Source organism: Plutella xylostella, chromosome 5 (genome assembly GCF_932276165.1).
Source record: "Plutella xylostella chromosome 5, ilPluXylo3.1, whole genome shotgun sequence".
Classification (NCBI taxonomy): Eukaryota; Metazoa; Arthropoda; class Insecta; order Lepidoptera; family Plutellidae; genus Plutella; species Plutella xylostella.
This window is the reverse complement of record NC_063985.1, coordinates 6,955,183-6,967,620: the sequence shown is the minus strand read 5'-3', so window position 1 is coordinate 6,967,620 and position 12,438 is coordinate 6,955,183. Positions and strand designations below refer to the sequence as shown.

Genomic DNA, 12,438 nt, shown 5'->3' with positions numbered 1-12,438 from the left:
TCATATTGCTATAGAACGGCACATGTGCTACCTCAGCCTAGTCGTAGATAGTTGCTGGTCATTTGAGGAGCATTTCAAGATGTTAGTTCCCCGGAATCAAAAAGTAGCTGGTGCTCTGCACGCCATGCAGTGCACGGGCTACTTCCAAATCTGGGGGCCCTCGCAAAGGAGTCCATCGCCTCTAAGAGAATGACTGATGGGATCGGTTGGAGGAGCCAAGGATTCGTCAGCAACGGGTTGCAGCAGCCGTCCTGCTTTGTTTGCAAAAAACCTACATTAGTACGTAGTATAGTGCTGACTCCAACCAAAATATACAAAATATTTTGTTTGTGACATACGCGTAACTTTTAATTTTAGAGCATAATATGGCAAAAAAAACAGCAAAATTTAAGTATAAATTGATCAATAAGTACTATGTAGTAATAAAAACAAAGTAAAAAACATAGTTTTATTGCAAAAACGTACGTTCACTCCCACTTACATCGCTCGTTGTATGGGAGTAGGAGGAGTTACGAGGTTTTATTGTTTAAAAATCACGTCTTTGAGTTAGGAGGAAAACGAAAATTTAATTTGCTCAGAGCACAATTTTTTTAGAAATTTACGAGTAATACGATTAGATGCGCCTTGAAAAAACGCTTCTATTGATACCAAAAAGTCATTTTCGCCAAAAAGTGGAGTTAGGCGGTTTACGATTTAAGGTGACGTTTAGCCAATAGCCATACATGAGCCCTTTATCGTTTGATTGACATATATTTATGTCCGGTGAATAAAGTTGCTTTTCCCTAGAAAAATATATGAATGTTGACAGTTGCTACATTTTGCAAAGAAAATATAAATAAAGTCTGTTATTTATCTCAGATACTAAATTGACAGATTCTGAACGGTTTATCATCAGTCGATTGTCCCGCGATTACGTGACGTATCATTTTATTGGCGAAAACAATAAACTTTATATCTTCTACCCTTTTTGCTGTATTGTACAGTCTAAGGAAGGGCCACTTGCACAAACATTTAAATCGAGATTTAGTGTCAAATCTCGATTTAAGAAACGTCAATCCATATAAAATTTTACACTAAATCGAGTCTAAATCTAGATTTAATATGTTGGTGCAAGTTGCCCTAAATGTCGTGAAAATACTGTTACTGTTTTTTGCCAGGCTGTACAACAAAGCTGTTATTATTCTAAGGTAACTTCCCGCATAAACCACAGAATATAATGTCATCAATGTCAAACAAGTTTATTGTCTTTGCCTATTTTTACTGTCACTTTTTGATTTCCTACTCTATGACCATGACTTATTGTCTATGGTTTGTGGGGTGTGCGTGTATTTTTGTGTAGATTTAATAATTTACAAAATAGACGTAGATGCTAGGTTAAATTAGTGTTTGGAAATATGGCAGACGATTTAAGGAATTATACTTTACAATTGCAGCAGGTAAGATTCGCATAATTATTATTCAATTTGCCTACATTTTGACAACCAGCTTTCCATGGCTTGGAATTGAAACTAATGCCACTATTTCGATTTCAGGTTGAAGCAGCACTCCTCACTGACCCCCAAAATGAAGAACTCCTAAAGCTGAAAGCTGATCTAGAGGAAGTAATTGAATTAACACAAGATCTCATTAAAACTCCAGAAGGTGAATCCGAAGTGGCTGATATTCATGGTTCTAGTAATGATGATGATGTTACAGCGACGCTGCTGGCTGCCGAGGCGGGCAGCTCCTCGGACCAGGCTTCCTCCAGGTGGCACCCGGGAGACAAGTGTCTGGCTAAATGGAAAGCAGATGCAGTGTAAGTATGCTTTTATTTTACCAGTTTATTACTGGTGACATGTAGAAATCCATCCATCTGTAAGTTGCTGATATGATAGCAGCTGCTTTAATTTCAAATAGACTACTTATGTAGCGTTTAAATGACACTCCCTCTAAATTTCACAGTAAAACATGTTAATTATGTTGCTACCTGGGTATCTAATGACCATATCTGCATCCACTAAACCTATTAAAACCAACACATTATGATTGTGATATGATAATTATTGGTAAATATTATTAACATAGGAATACAGTCCTGCTTCTGCTACAACATTGCTGGACTAGCTCTTGTATCTATTTATTATAAAACATGTAACAGCCTATACCAGTTGGTGGATCAATTACTCTCAGATACCCAGATGTCTGCTTGTGTGTTCTTTTACTATAGTTTGTTTGCACAGATTCTCAATTTTGTAGATCTTCCATGTAGCAGCATATATTTTAGTACACCAGATTTAACTAGTTTCTTTTATATAATGATATATATTTTATAGATGGAGTAAATGAAATATAATAACACTGATAACAAGCTCTGCCTAGCTTGGGGTCAGATGGCTGTGTATGATATGTCCCACATATTATTATATAATTATTATTTACACAAACTAAAATTAAATTTCAGATTTCATGAAGCTGTTATTGAAGAGGTTGGTGACAAACAGTTGAAAGTAAAATTTGAAGGCTACTCTACTCTAGAAACAGTATCAGTGAATGATGTTAAGAAGATTAGTTCTGGAAGTAAGCGGCCAATGGAATCAGATGAAAGCAAGTAAGTTATTGCTTATAATACAGTTATTAATTTGCTTTTAAAACTAATTAAAAGCTAATTAACAGTAAACTAATTTATAGTCAATCAATGTATCTAAGGCTTGATGATAACATACTGAAGAATAAGGCTTATCCAAGAATATGTTGTCTATTTGCTCGAGAATAGGCAACTATTAGCTTGAAATATAGACAACTTGACAGACTTTTATTTGTCATTATTCGTTTCAAATCGAAATATAATGGAATCAAGCATTTTTTTAGGAATACCTATTTCATAAGAATACATTTCTTTTTTTACAGGAATGGCAAAGTATTTAAAGGTGACAGAGAATACTTGAAAAAGAAAAAACAAAAAAAACAGCAGAGATTCAAGCAGATTGAAGAAGAAAGAGAAAGTGAAAAGAACAAGTGGCTGAACTTCCACACAAAGTCTATGAAGAAGCCGGGAGTTAAGGGAAAGAGTATATTCGCTTCACCAGACAACCTGACGGGCAGAGTGGGCATCGGCACTTGTGGCATTTCAGGGAGACCAATGACTGAATTCACTCCAGGAGAAAAATGGAAAAAAGGAGGAACATAGTGACAAATGTAGTTTTAGTATTATTTCATAAGTTAATATTAAAAAGCTGACCTTTCTATACATTGTAAAGAAAAAAAGCGTTTATGAACTAGGTATCTAGGTATGTACTTGTAATAAACTTTGTGGTTTTCAAGTATTTTTTTATGTTTATTCAACTCACTGTCACAGTCACAGCTTTTTAGAGTCGGCATCCACCCCGCACCGCCGTTGTATGGCGTCCACTCGTTGTCGACAGGTGGTCCACAGGTAGACGTCGCGTCATCATCAATGAATTTCGCTCGGTCAACGACTGGACGTCGCATGGTCCGAGTGGTCATCGAGTGGTCCACCCGCCTTCCGCGCGTGGAGTCTTACGACCGAGGCAATCCCGTGACCCTACGGAGTCGATATAGTGAGCGCATACTCATGCTGCCCACAGGAGCGTCGGAGCAAGTCGGTGCGTAGTGGGTGCCGGGCAGCTGTAATGAGCTGACTTTAGTGACGGTTATCTACTTCGTATGGTATGTTGAAGAGGGCTATGTTCATCCAAGTGTCAGATTTGTAGGTTGATTTTATTCACAAGCTTTTGCCCGCGGTGTCGCACGCGTTATATTCATAAATCGTCTGCTTAAATCACTCTATCTATAAAAAGGCGTCAAAATCCCATTGTGTAATTTTAAAGATCTAATATACAGTCGCGGGAAGCGACTTTGCCTCATTTCTATGTAGTAATAAACTCCGATCATTAAACTTTCAAAAGTTTTAACTCAATCAATAGGTAAACTTTGATTAAGATTTTAACTTTTGACAGCTTGGTTAACATCTGAAGGCTCAATTTATTGTATCATGAAATTATATAAGTACTTTTCTCATTTATTTACACTAAGTTCCTATACTTAAACAGAATTACTTTTACCTACCTACCAATATAATTAAACAACATTAAAATATATCTGCTATTCTGCACCCAACAATATAGTAAGCTGCACCCTACTACGCGGCGGCGGCAACTGTACTTGCTTTGTGTGGTTGTATTGCCATGAAGAAAGAAAGTTCTTAAACCCAAGTATAGATGGCGCTACATGGTTGTGTTCTCCACTTCTCTGCGAAACTGAAAGCTTTCATCCACGCACAAAGGTCGGGAGTGAAAGGATCGGCTATTTTGAACCTTCTTGTTTCTAGCAGTCCTTAATTAGGTAAGTAGTAAGTACTTAATATCTTCTAATAAAATTCTTAGTTCGATATTAGGTTGCAACAGACAACGTGTGGCTATGCAACATTTATCTATTTCTAGGGAATTCATTTGCTAGGTAGTCGTTAGAAAGTAGATAATAAAGATAGTCGTTAGTAACTACTCGATAGAGAAGTAGATTATGTACCTTGCTAATGACGCTCGACGACACGATGTAAACTGCAACCTCATGTCGTCCGCCACCAATTTACACCTCTATACCAACTCTTAACTCTCTATAGGCTACTAACCTATAGTCTGTTTTTTAATCTCGGATACTAAATTGACAGATTCTGAACGGTTACCTACTCAACAGTCGATTGTCCCGCCAATACAATATAAAGATAGCTACGTTAATTAGTATCTGAGATTAAGTCATGAGTGAATTTTTTATATGGATATGATGTTGCTGGCCGGCCAGGGTAGATATTATATTCCTCTATTCTTGGTTGTACCTGAATGGGACTGTCTTAGCGCCAATTCACACGTACCACAACCACACCACATCGCAGCGACATAATGTGGTCAAGCTGTGGTTACGTGTGAATTGTATGGCAGCGGATTTTTGCAGTTGCGTTGTGGCAGCGACAAAATGTCGATGTGGTTGTGTTGTCGCTGTCGTTGCGATGTGGTAACCACGTGGTCGTATGCAGTTAATAGCAGGTGGCCTGGGTGCCGCTGACGCGTGGCGGCGTTGCCGTTGCGGTGTGGTTGGGTTCTACCTTTTATGGCATAAGATTTTTTTGCCTAATCTCGTATTGCATAGTAACGTTTGCTTAAAGTCTCGTTACGCCGAAAATCGTATGGCATAAATCTCGTTAAGTAAAAAGTTATTTCGCATAACATTGTTTAGCCTAATGACGGTATGGCCAAATCTTGAATAGCCTAATAATGCTATGGCATAGGTTTATACAAAGTAATAATATTCGTTTGGCTTTAACTTTGACGGAGTGTCTCCCTACATAGCGCAAACTGGTGCCTTGTATTGTTTCCGCTGTTTGGAAAACGCTCCGCTCCGCTTCGCTGCGCTCCGCTTTGGTTTTGATGACCATGTGCACCTAACACGCTCCTCCTCGCTCTGCTCGTCGTCGCACCTATTTTTAGGTTTCGATCTCATGGGGTTTGTTATAATTATATTGGTCGTTAACTTTCGATTTTTGATCATACAATATCGTGATTTTCGGGACGTAGGAGAAAAATACCACAATTTGTACATTTACTACATACTTAATATATTATTTATTAAGATAACATAAGGAGAAACAAGATTATACATGGGTACACTACATAATTCCGAATTACTTTTTTACGAATATGAAAATAACGATTTTTAAAATTTCGAATTTCATAGTTCCGAATAATTCACAATCCCGAATTTTAAGTTTTCGAGTAACGAAAATCACGAATAGTTTATAAACGAAATGTCAAACAACACATTTATTAAAATGACGAAAGTCAATTTTCCGAATATTATTATTTCGATGTTTCAAAAGTACCATTTTTTATTATATCGAATTGTTAAAATTACGAATCCCGAAGTTTTAATATTCCGAAAATACAAAATCCCGAATGTTTCTTAGTTAACAAGAAATGGTTATATGAATAATGCAGCATAATGCGTATAAAACAATATTTTTTAAGCTATATTATGTGAAACGCTCCGCTCCGCTTCGCTGCGCTCCGCTCCGCTTCGCTGCGCTCCGCTTTGTTTTTCGATATCTATGTGCACCTAACACGCTCCTCCTCGCTTTGCTCGTCGTCGCACCTATCTTTAGGTTTAGGTCCTAAGGTTTTTAAGTTTAAACACCATAAAAATCCTAGCAATTGTTTTGCTCTAAATTTGAAAAGCTCCGCTCCGCTTCGCTGCGCTCCGCTTTGTTTTTCGATATCTATGTGCACCTAACACGCTCCTCCTCGCTTGGCTCGTCGTCGCACCTATCTTTAGGTTTAGGTCCTAAGGTTTTTAAGTTTAAACACCACAAAAATCCTAGCAATTGTTTTGCTCTATATTTGAAACGCTCCGCTCCGCTTCGCTGCGCTCCGCTTTGTTTTTCGATATCTATGTGCACCTAACACGCTCCTCCTCGCTTTGCTCGTCGTCGCACCTATCTTTAGGTTTAGGTCCTAAGGTTTTTAAGTTTAAACACCACAAAAATCCTAGCAATTGTTTTGCTCTATATTTGAAACGCTCCGCTCCGCTTCGCTGCGCTCCGCTTTGTTTTTCGATATCTATGTGCACCTAACACGCTCCTCCTCGCTTTGCTCGTCGTCGCACCTATCTTTTGGTTTTGGTTCTAAAGTTTTAAAGACGTTTATGTTTTTTGTCAAAATCACGAATTATGATATTTCCGATCGGGATTTGACTTTTTCGTGATTATAATAAATCGGTATTTTATTTTTCGTATATTAAAGTAATCGTATTTTTTAACATTCGTATATTTAACAATCGTAATATGATGTTTTACCTGAAAATAAAACAGTTATTGATTTCGATTCTGAAGGCAGACATTCTAAATTTAGTGCTGTCAAAACCTTAATTTCTTTGTTTAAAATTAGACTCTATGATTGTTTCCGTGAATGTCATTTTATGCTAGCAATTTTTTTTGTTTGACAGCTTTAAAATTAGAATTTCTGCCTTCAGAATCACACACATTATATGCCTAACCTTATTTAAGACCTATAGTAAAGTGAGAGACAGCACTACTTGCGTCACGTGGTACAATCCCATTCATGCCCCTCTGCGCCGCATCCGGTCGCCAGGGGGCGTGGCCTCCGACCCGAGTGGAGGGGAGTGCAGCTCGGCGCCGGCGCTTGGCGGAGCCCTCACATTGCATCTCACTGGAGGTGGCCATATTGGCCTCCAGGCAGGATTAGAACTATAGGTCTTAAATAAGGTTAGGCATATAATAACTGTTTTATTTTCAGGTAAAACATCATATTATATGCTCTGAACCGTTATTTAAGACCTATAGTAAAGTGAGATCTGTTTGTTATCGCCTGGTGGCAAGCTGTAAGTATCTCTAGGTAGATATTATGTATGCCAATGTGTGAAAAGATTTTATTCCAAGATAAGACAATGTGAATATTCTGAAATGAAACATCTGTGTTATAATCAACATAATTGTGTATTAGCAACAGTATATAGATTACACTTACACTTCATTACAATAAGTAATATAACAGATTACAACAGCATAGTAAATATAGGAGCTTAATTCTATAGTGTATTATTATAATGATGAATTATAATTTTTATCACTAAGTAACTTAACAATACAGTTTTATTGTGTACTAGGGTACTACAATCAATCAAATTAACAAAATTGTGATAGATTAAACTTGATTTAATTAAATCAATAAGTAAGTATTTAAGCTAAGTATCATAGGTACATAAAGGTCACAATCACACAGTATCGAAATTTCTTGACAAATTATTATTATTTCTAGGATCATTTCTAATTTCCGCTGAATAGAATCGAGCGAACGTATTAGGGGTTCTCCAATTACCTTTAGCCATGACAGTATCAATGTTACAATTATCGAGCCAATTGAGTGAGGCTGCGGCGCTGCGCGTGCTTCCCGCGGTGGCGTCCACGCCGGCGGCGCGCAGCAGCGAGCGCGCCCAGCCCGCCAGCACTGTGCGCGACGCGGCGCGAGCCGCCCCGCGGCACGTCACGAACAGAGCCGATAGTGGGCCCTGCTCGGTGTTACGTCTCTGCTCAGAAACCTCTATTAACTTTCTTACCCAATATACAGGACATACTACGTCCCTTGAATCCTTCATCAGTTTCCAAGATGACTGTCTGTGAATGTAACTGTCGGTCTTAGAACCATACATGGGGTGAAATATTAAATGGTCGCCTTTATCTTCAAAATGATCACCGCTTATATGCAGCAGGGTGAGGTCGTGCACTCTACGACTGGAAGCAAGAAGTAGGATCAAGGCTGTACGGCGCGATACTTCATAAAGGGTCAAATTAGAAATTGGATTTTGAATCATCCACTCTACAACTACTCTTGGGTCCCACACAGATGGGTTGGTGTGGTTTTTGTTTGCATTAGCTGTGGCAATCCATTTCAGTATCCGTTTAACAAAAACACTATCACTCAGAGATTCAGAACTTGGATTTGTCAGTGTTGCAATGGCTGATTTATAAACCAATATAGTTTTATAAGACAGTTTTTCATGTAAATGTAGATAAGCCAAATATTTTGCTAAATTCGGAGCGTTTGGCGATACATGGTTAACAGAATTATCCATACACCATTTTGCCCACTTGGACCATATACATTCATATACCTTCCTGGTCGAAGGTCTCCAACTTGAGTTTAATAAGCTCTTTTCAGCCTCGGACCAGCCAGCTAGCTGTTGTGACCACCCTTGACAAGCCAGGCCTCGAGACATATTTGATCCACTTGAGGCGGCGGCCGACATGTCCTCGTGTCCAGTAGCCGGTGGCGGAGATTCGTTATTGTAAACGGTGCACGCACGGCGCGCCTCTTGACATCTGGTCTCCAGTACACCTTGTGCCACCGGGGCACTATCAATATGTACATCCCTACCGCACTGTTGAGATGCGCCAGAACTCGAGGTACAAGATGTGGAGGTGGGAAAACCCATGCTAGCGGAAACTGCCATCTTCTGCTGAATGCGTTGTGAAATTCGGCGTTCAAGTCTCTGCAATCGCGCGATACGTACCTGGTAAGAATGTGCGCGGTTCTTGATGCGAACAAATCGATCACCGGCGTCCCGAAGCGATCGAAGATTTCGCGACACGCTTCTTCGGTCAGGTACCATTCGGTCTGAGTTTTCTGTCTGGACAATAGGTCGGCTTCGGTATTCAGTTGCCCTGGAATGTACTGAGGAATCATTTCTATATTGTGTTCGTCCATTACGTGAAACAACATGTTTGTTATTTGAAATAGGGCTCTGGAGCGCAGGCCGCCCTGGTTCCTGATGTAACTCACGACGCTCTTGTTGTCGGACTGTATCAGTACAGTTGAATTGAAAAGGAGATGTTTTAGCTCCTGAATGGCCTGGATTATAGCCCACATCTCCTTGACATTGCTGTGCCAAGAAATCTGATTTTGATCCCAGATACCGCTTAGGCGAATATCGTCTAGTACCGCTCCCCACCCGGTGGCAGATGCGTCTGTCGTCAGGAAGTGTGTACATGGTAATGGGTGTATCTGTGTACTTCTGTTGGCAGAGAGTGCTTGTATCCACCATTCCAGTTCCACCAAAACTGTTTGATCGAAAGAGTGTTTTGTGAATGGCTTGTTCTTGGGAAGGTGAACGCAGGCCATTTGCAAGGGGCGGCAGTGAAGCCGCCCTCGATGGACGACAAACGATGCAAAATTCAACATGCCTAGAACGCACTGAGCATCTCTCAGACTCCAGGAGTAGGAGGCTACGATTGACTTTATCTTGGTCACTATTCTCCTCCGCTTGTCTCTGGGAAGGTACTTGGAATTCGTGGCGAGATTCCATGTTACTCCTAAGTACTCTACTATCCTGGATGGAGTGAGAGCAGACTTTTCGAAGTTTATGGTGAAACCCAGTATCGTCAATATTCGGACCGCCTCTGCGGCATGCTCGATAAGAGTTTGGCGTTCTTGATGGACTATGAGATAGTCGTCCAAGTAGACTACCACTCTGAGTCCTTGATTTCGCATTAGCTGAGCAACCCAGTTTGAAACTGTGGCGAATGCCTTGGGTGCCGATGACAGCCCGAAGGGTAGACTCGTTACTTGAAGCAGCTCTACTGTTGCGGGCGCTGACGCTACTGTCGTGGGCGCTGACGCTACTGTCGTGTCTGTCTTGTACAGGACTCTTAGAAATGGCTGGTGTGACCGAGCCACTGGTATATGGAAATAGGCCTGCTTGAGATCTATTTTTATAGCCCAATCGCCTTGTTGTAAAAAATCTGGGACGCGGTACATATTGATTAGTCTGAACTTGAACTGATGTAAATACCGATTCAGATTCCGTAAGTTGAATATCGGGCGTTTGCTGCAATCTGACTTGGCTACTAAAAACATTGGACTCACGAAGCTTGGGCTTGGTGGTGCACGAACAAGTATCTTTTGCTCTTTTAACTTTCTGATCTGCTTTGACATTTCTGTGCTGTGGGGCGTTACATATCTTAACAGCTGAGCGGGATTTATTAAGGGTGGTTTTGTTTGAAATGGGACTCGATATCCAGAAATTATTTGAATCACACAATCGGGAGCATTGAAATTTTTCCAAATATTTACATAATTTTTTAAACACCCGCCTGAGAAATGGTTTGATAAATAGTCACTTTTGAAATCTATTGTTTTTGCGATTATTGTAATCAGAAGATTTCTTGTATTCATTGCGCTTCGTACCAGATTTATTACTTTGAGGCCTTTGTGGCTTCTTACCTTGCGGCCGGGGGAAACTGAAGCTGGTGCTGGGCATAGGGTCACACTCAGGCTCCGGCCGGCTGTAGGACCTCCGCGGTCGCTTGGCACGGGAGTGATCAGGTCGATTACGCATCGACATAAGTGGCTCTTCCGCAGAGCGCTTGAGACCAGAAAATAGTTTGCTTGTTCCGCCTGCCTTCTGTAAAAAAGAGCTTAACACTTCTGCATTAAAGAGTTCAGCATTAGTTGGGGGTATTCTTCGGATGTCTTCCTTTATGTATCTATCCTTGACTCCTGACAATATACTATCCCGTCTCCTTTGAATAGTGTCTGCACGCCTACCGCAAACCATCTGGAGCAAATCTTCTGACACCTTCATGTACTCAGATTTTTCGGCAAATGAACTATTAATCTTCTCAAAGAGGGTATCAGCATTCAATACGCAACCAGGAGTAAATGACCATTGGATTAAATCCTGCAGATTATTTTTAAATAGGGTGTTCTGTTGAATGAGCGCATGTGTCATTGCTCCAAAAGATCTGTCTAAAGATTTTAGCCAAGAGGAATTTGGATCATGATGACGTAACTCAATATTCACATCTAATTCGTAAAACCCTGGTTTGGCAAGATATTTCTTTTCGGTCTCGACATATCTTACTCTCACCTATCTGTCTGAATTAAAATGATGTAACTTTGTCAACAAGTCTAACCGAGTCTGATCGGCATTATTTACGTTTGGCTCTTTTAAATTCGTGTTAATGTTGAAGTCCAATGATCTTGCCGTTGCCGGCGGTTGAGAGAGCTGAGGTTTATTTAAAAATGGTCCATCCGATATTAATGAGCTTTGCAAAACTTCACTTGGATGTAAAGAAATATCGGAGTCACTATCAGAACTCGGGTCACCCCTACTCGAATTCTTTAAATATTGCAATATTTCACTAACCTGGTGGCTTAATGCTTCGAATTTGCCTTCGTTAATCCGCTTTTCTTCCAAAAAAGCTTTTTTCTGCGAATCATCGGAGCTTTCACTCGAACTGGAGCTTGACAATCTTCTCTTCGAATTTGACCGGTCCGGGGGCGGACGGGTCATATTTTCATCCGGAGTCTTGCTCATTTTATTATTTAGCACTTCCGCAGCACACTTTTATACAAAAGATTTTTTATCGAAATAATGAGGGTAATTTTATTTTTAAATTGAAAAAATATTTTAATTTGAAAAAATAAATCGAACAGCAACGCTGTTACTAAAGGGACTGTTCACTCGACGAAAGTCGATGCCAATGTGAGGGCTCCGCCAAGCGCCGGCGCCGAGCTGCACTCCCCTCCACTCGGGTCGGAGGCCACGCCCCCTGGCGACCGGATGCGGCGCAGAGGGGCATGAATGGGATTGTACCACGTGACGCAAGTAGTGCTGTCTCTCACTTTACTATAGGTCTTAAATAACGGTTCAGAGCATATAATAACAATATTCGTGATTATAACATTCGAAATTATAATTTTCATGAATATTATAATTCGGTATTTAAAAAAATCGGTATTGCAATATTTCGTAAATTACATATTCGGGGTTATCAAATTCGGAAAAAAGTTTTTCGGAATATTTGGGTGTTCCCATTATACATAGGTATAGACGAACATAAATTTGAGCAAACGAAACTTAGGTGTTTAAAGA

At 40.1% G+C, this 12,438-nt stretch overlaps 1 protein-coding gene across 1 annotated transcript; it reads left to right on the top strand.

Annotated features, from left to right (window-relative positions):
- The first annotated feature begins 1,276 nt into the window (after positions 1-1,276).
- Positions 1,277-3,302, top strand: LOC119692432 (survival of motor neuron-related-splicing factor 30). Its single transcript, XM_038113105.2, has 4 exons — positions 1,277-1,436; positions 1,533-1,795; positions 2,441-2,587; positions 2,887-3,302. The coding sequence occupies exons 1-4, from the start codon at positions 1,395-1,397 to the stop codon at positions 3,164-3,166; spliced, it is 732 nt and encodes a 243-aa protein (XP_037969033.2). The 5' UTR covers positions 1,277-1,394; the 3' UTR covers positions 3,167-3,302.
- Positions 3,303-12,438: the final 9,136 nt, after the last annotated feature.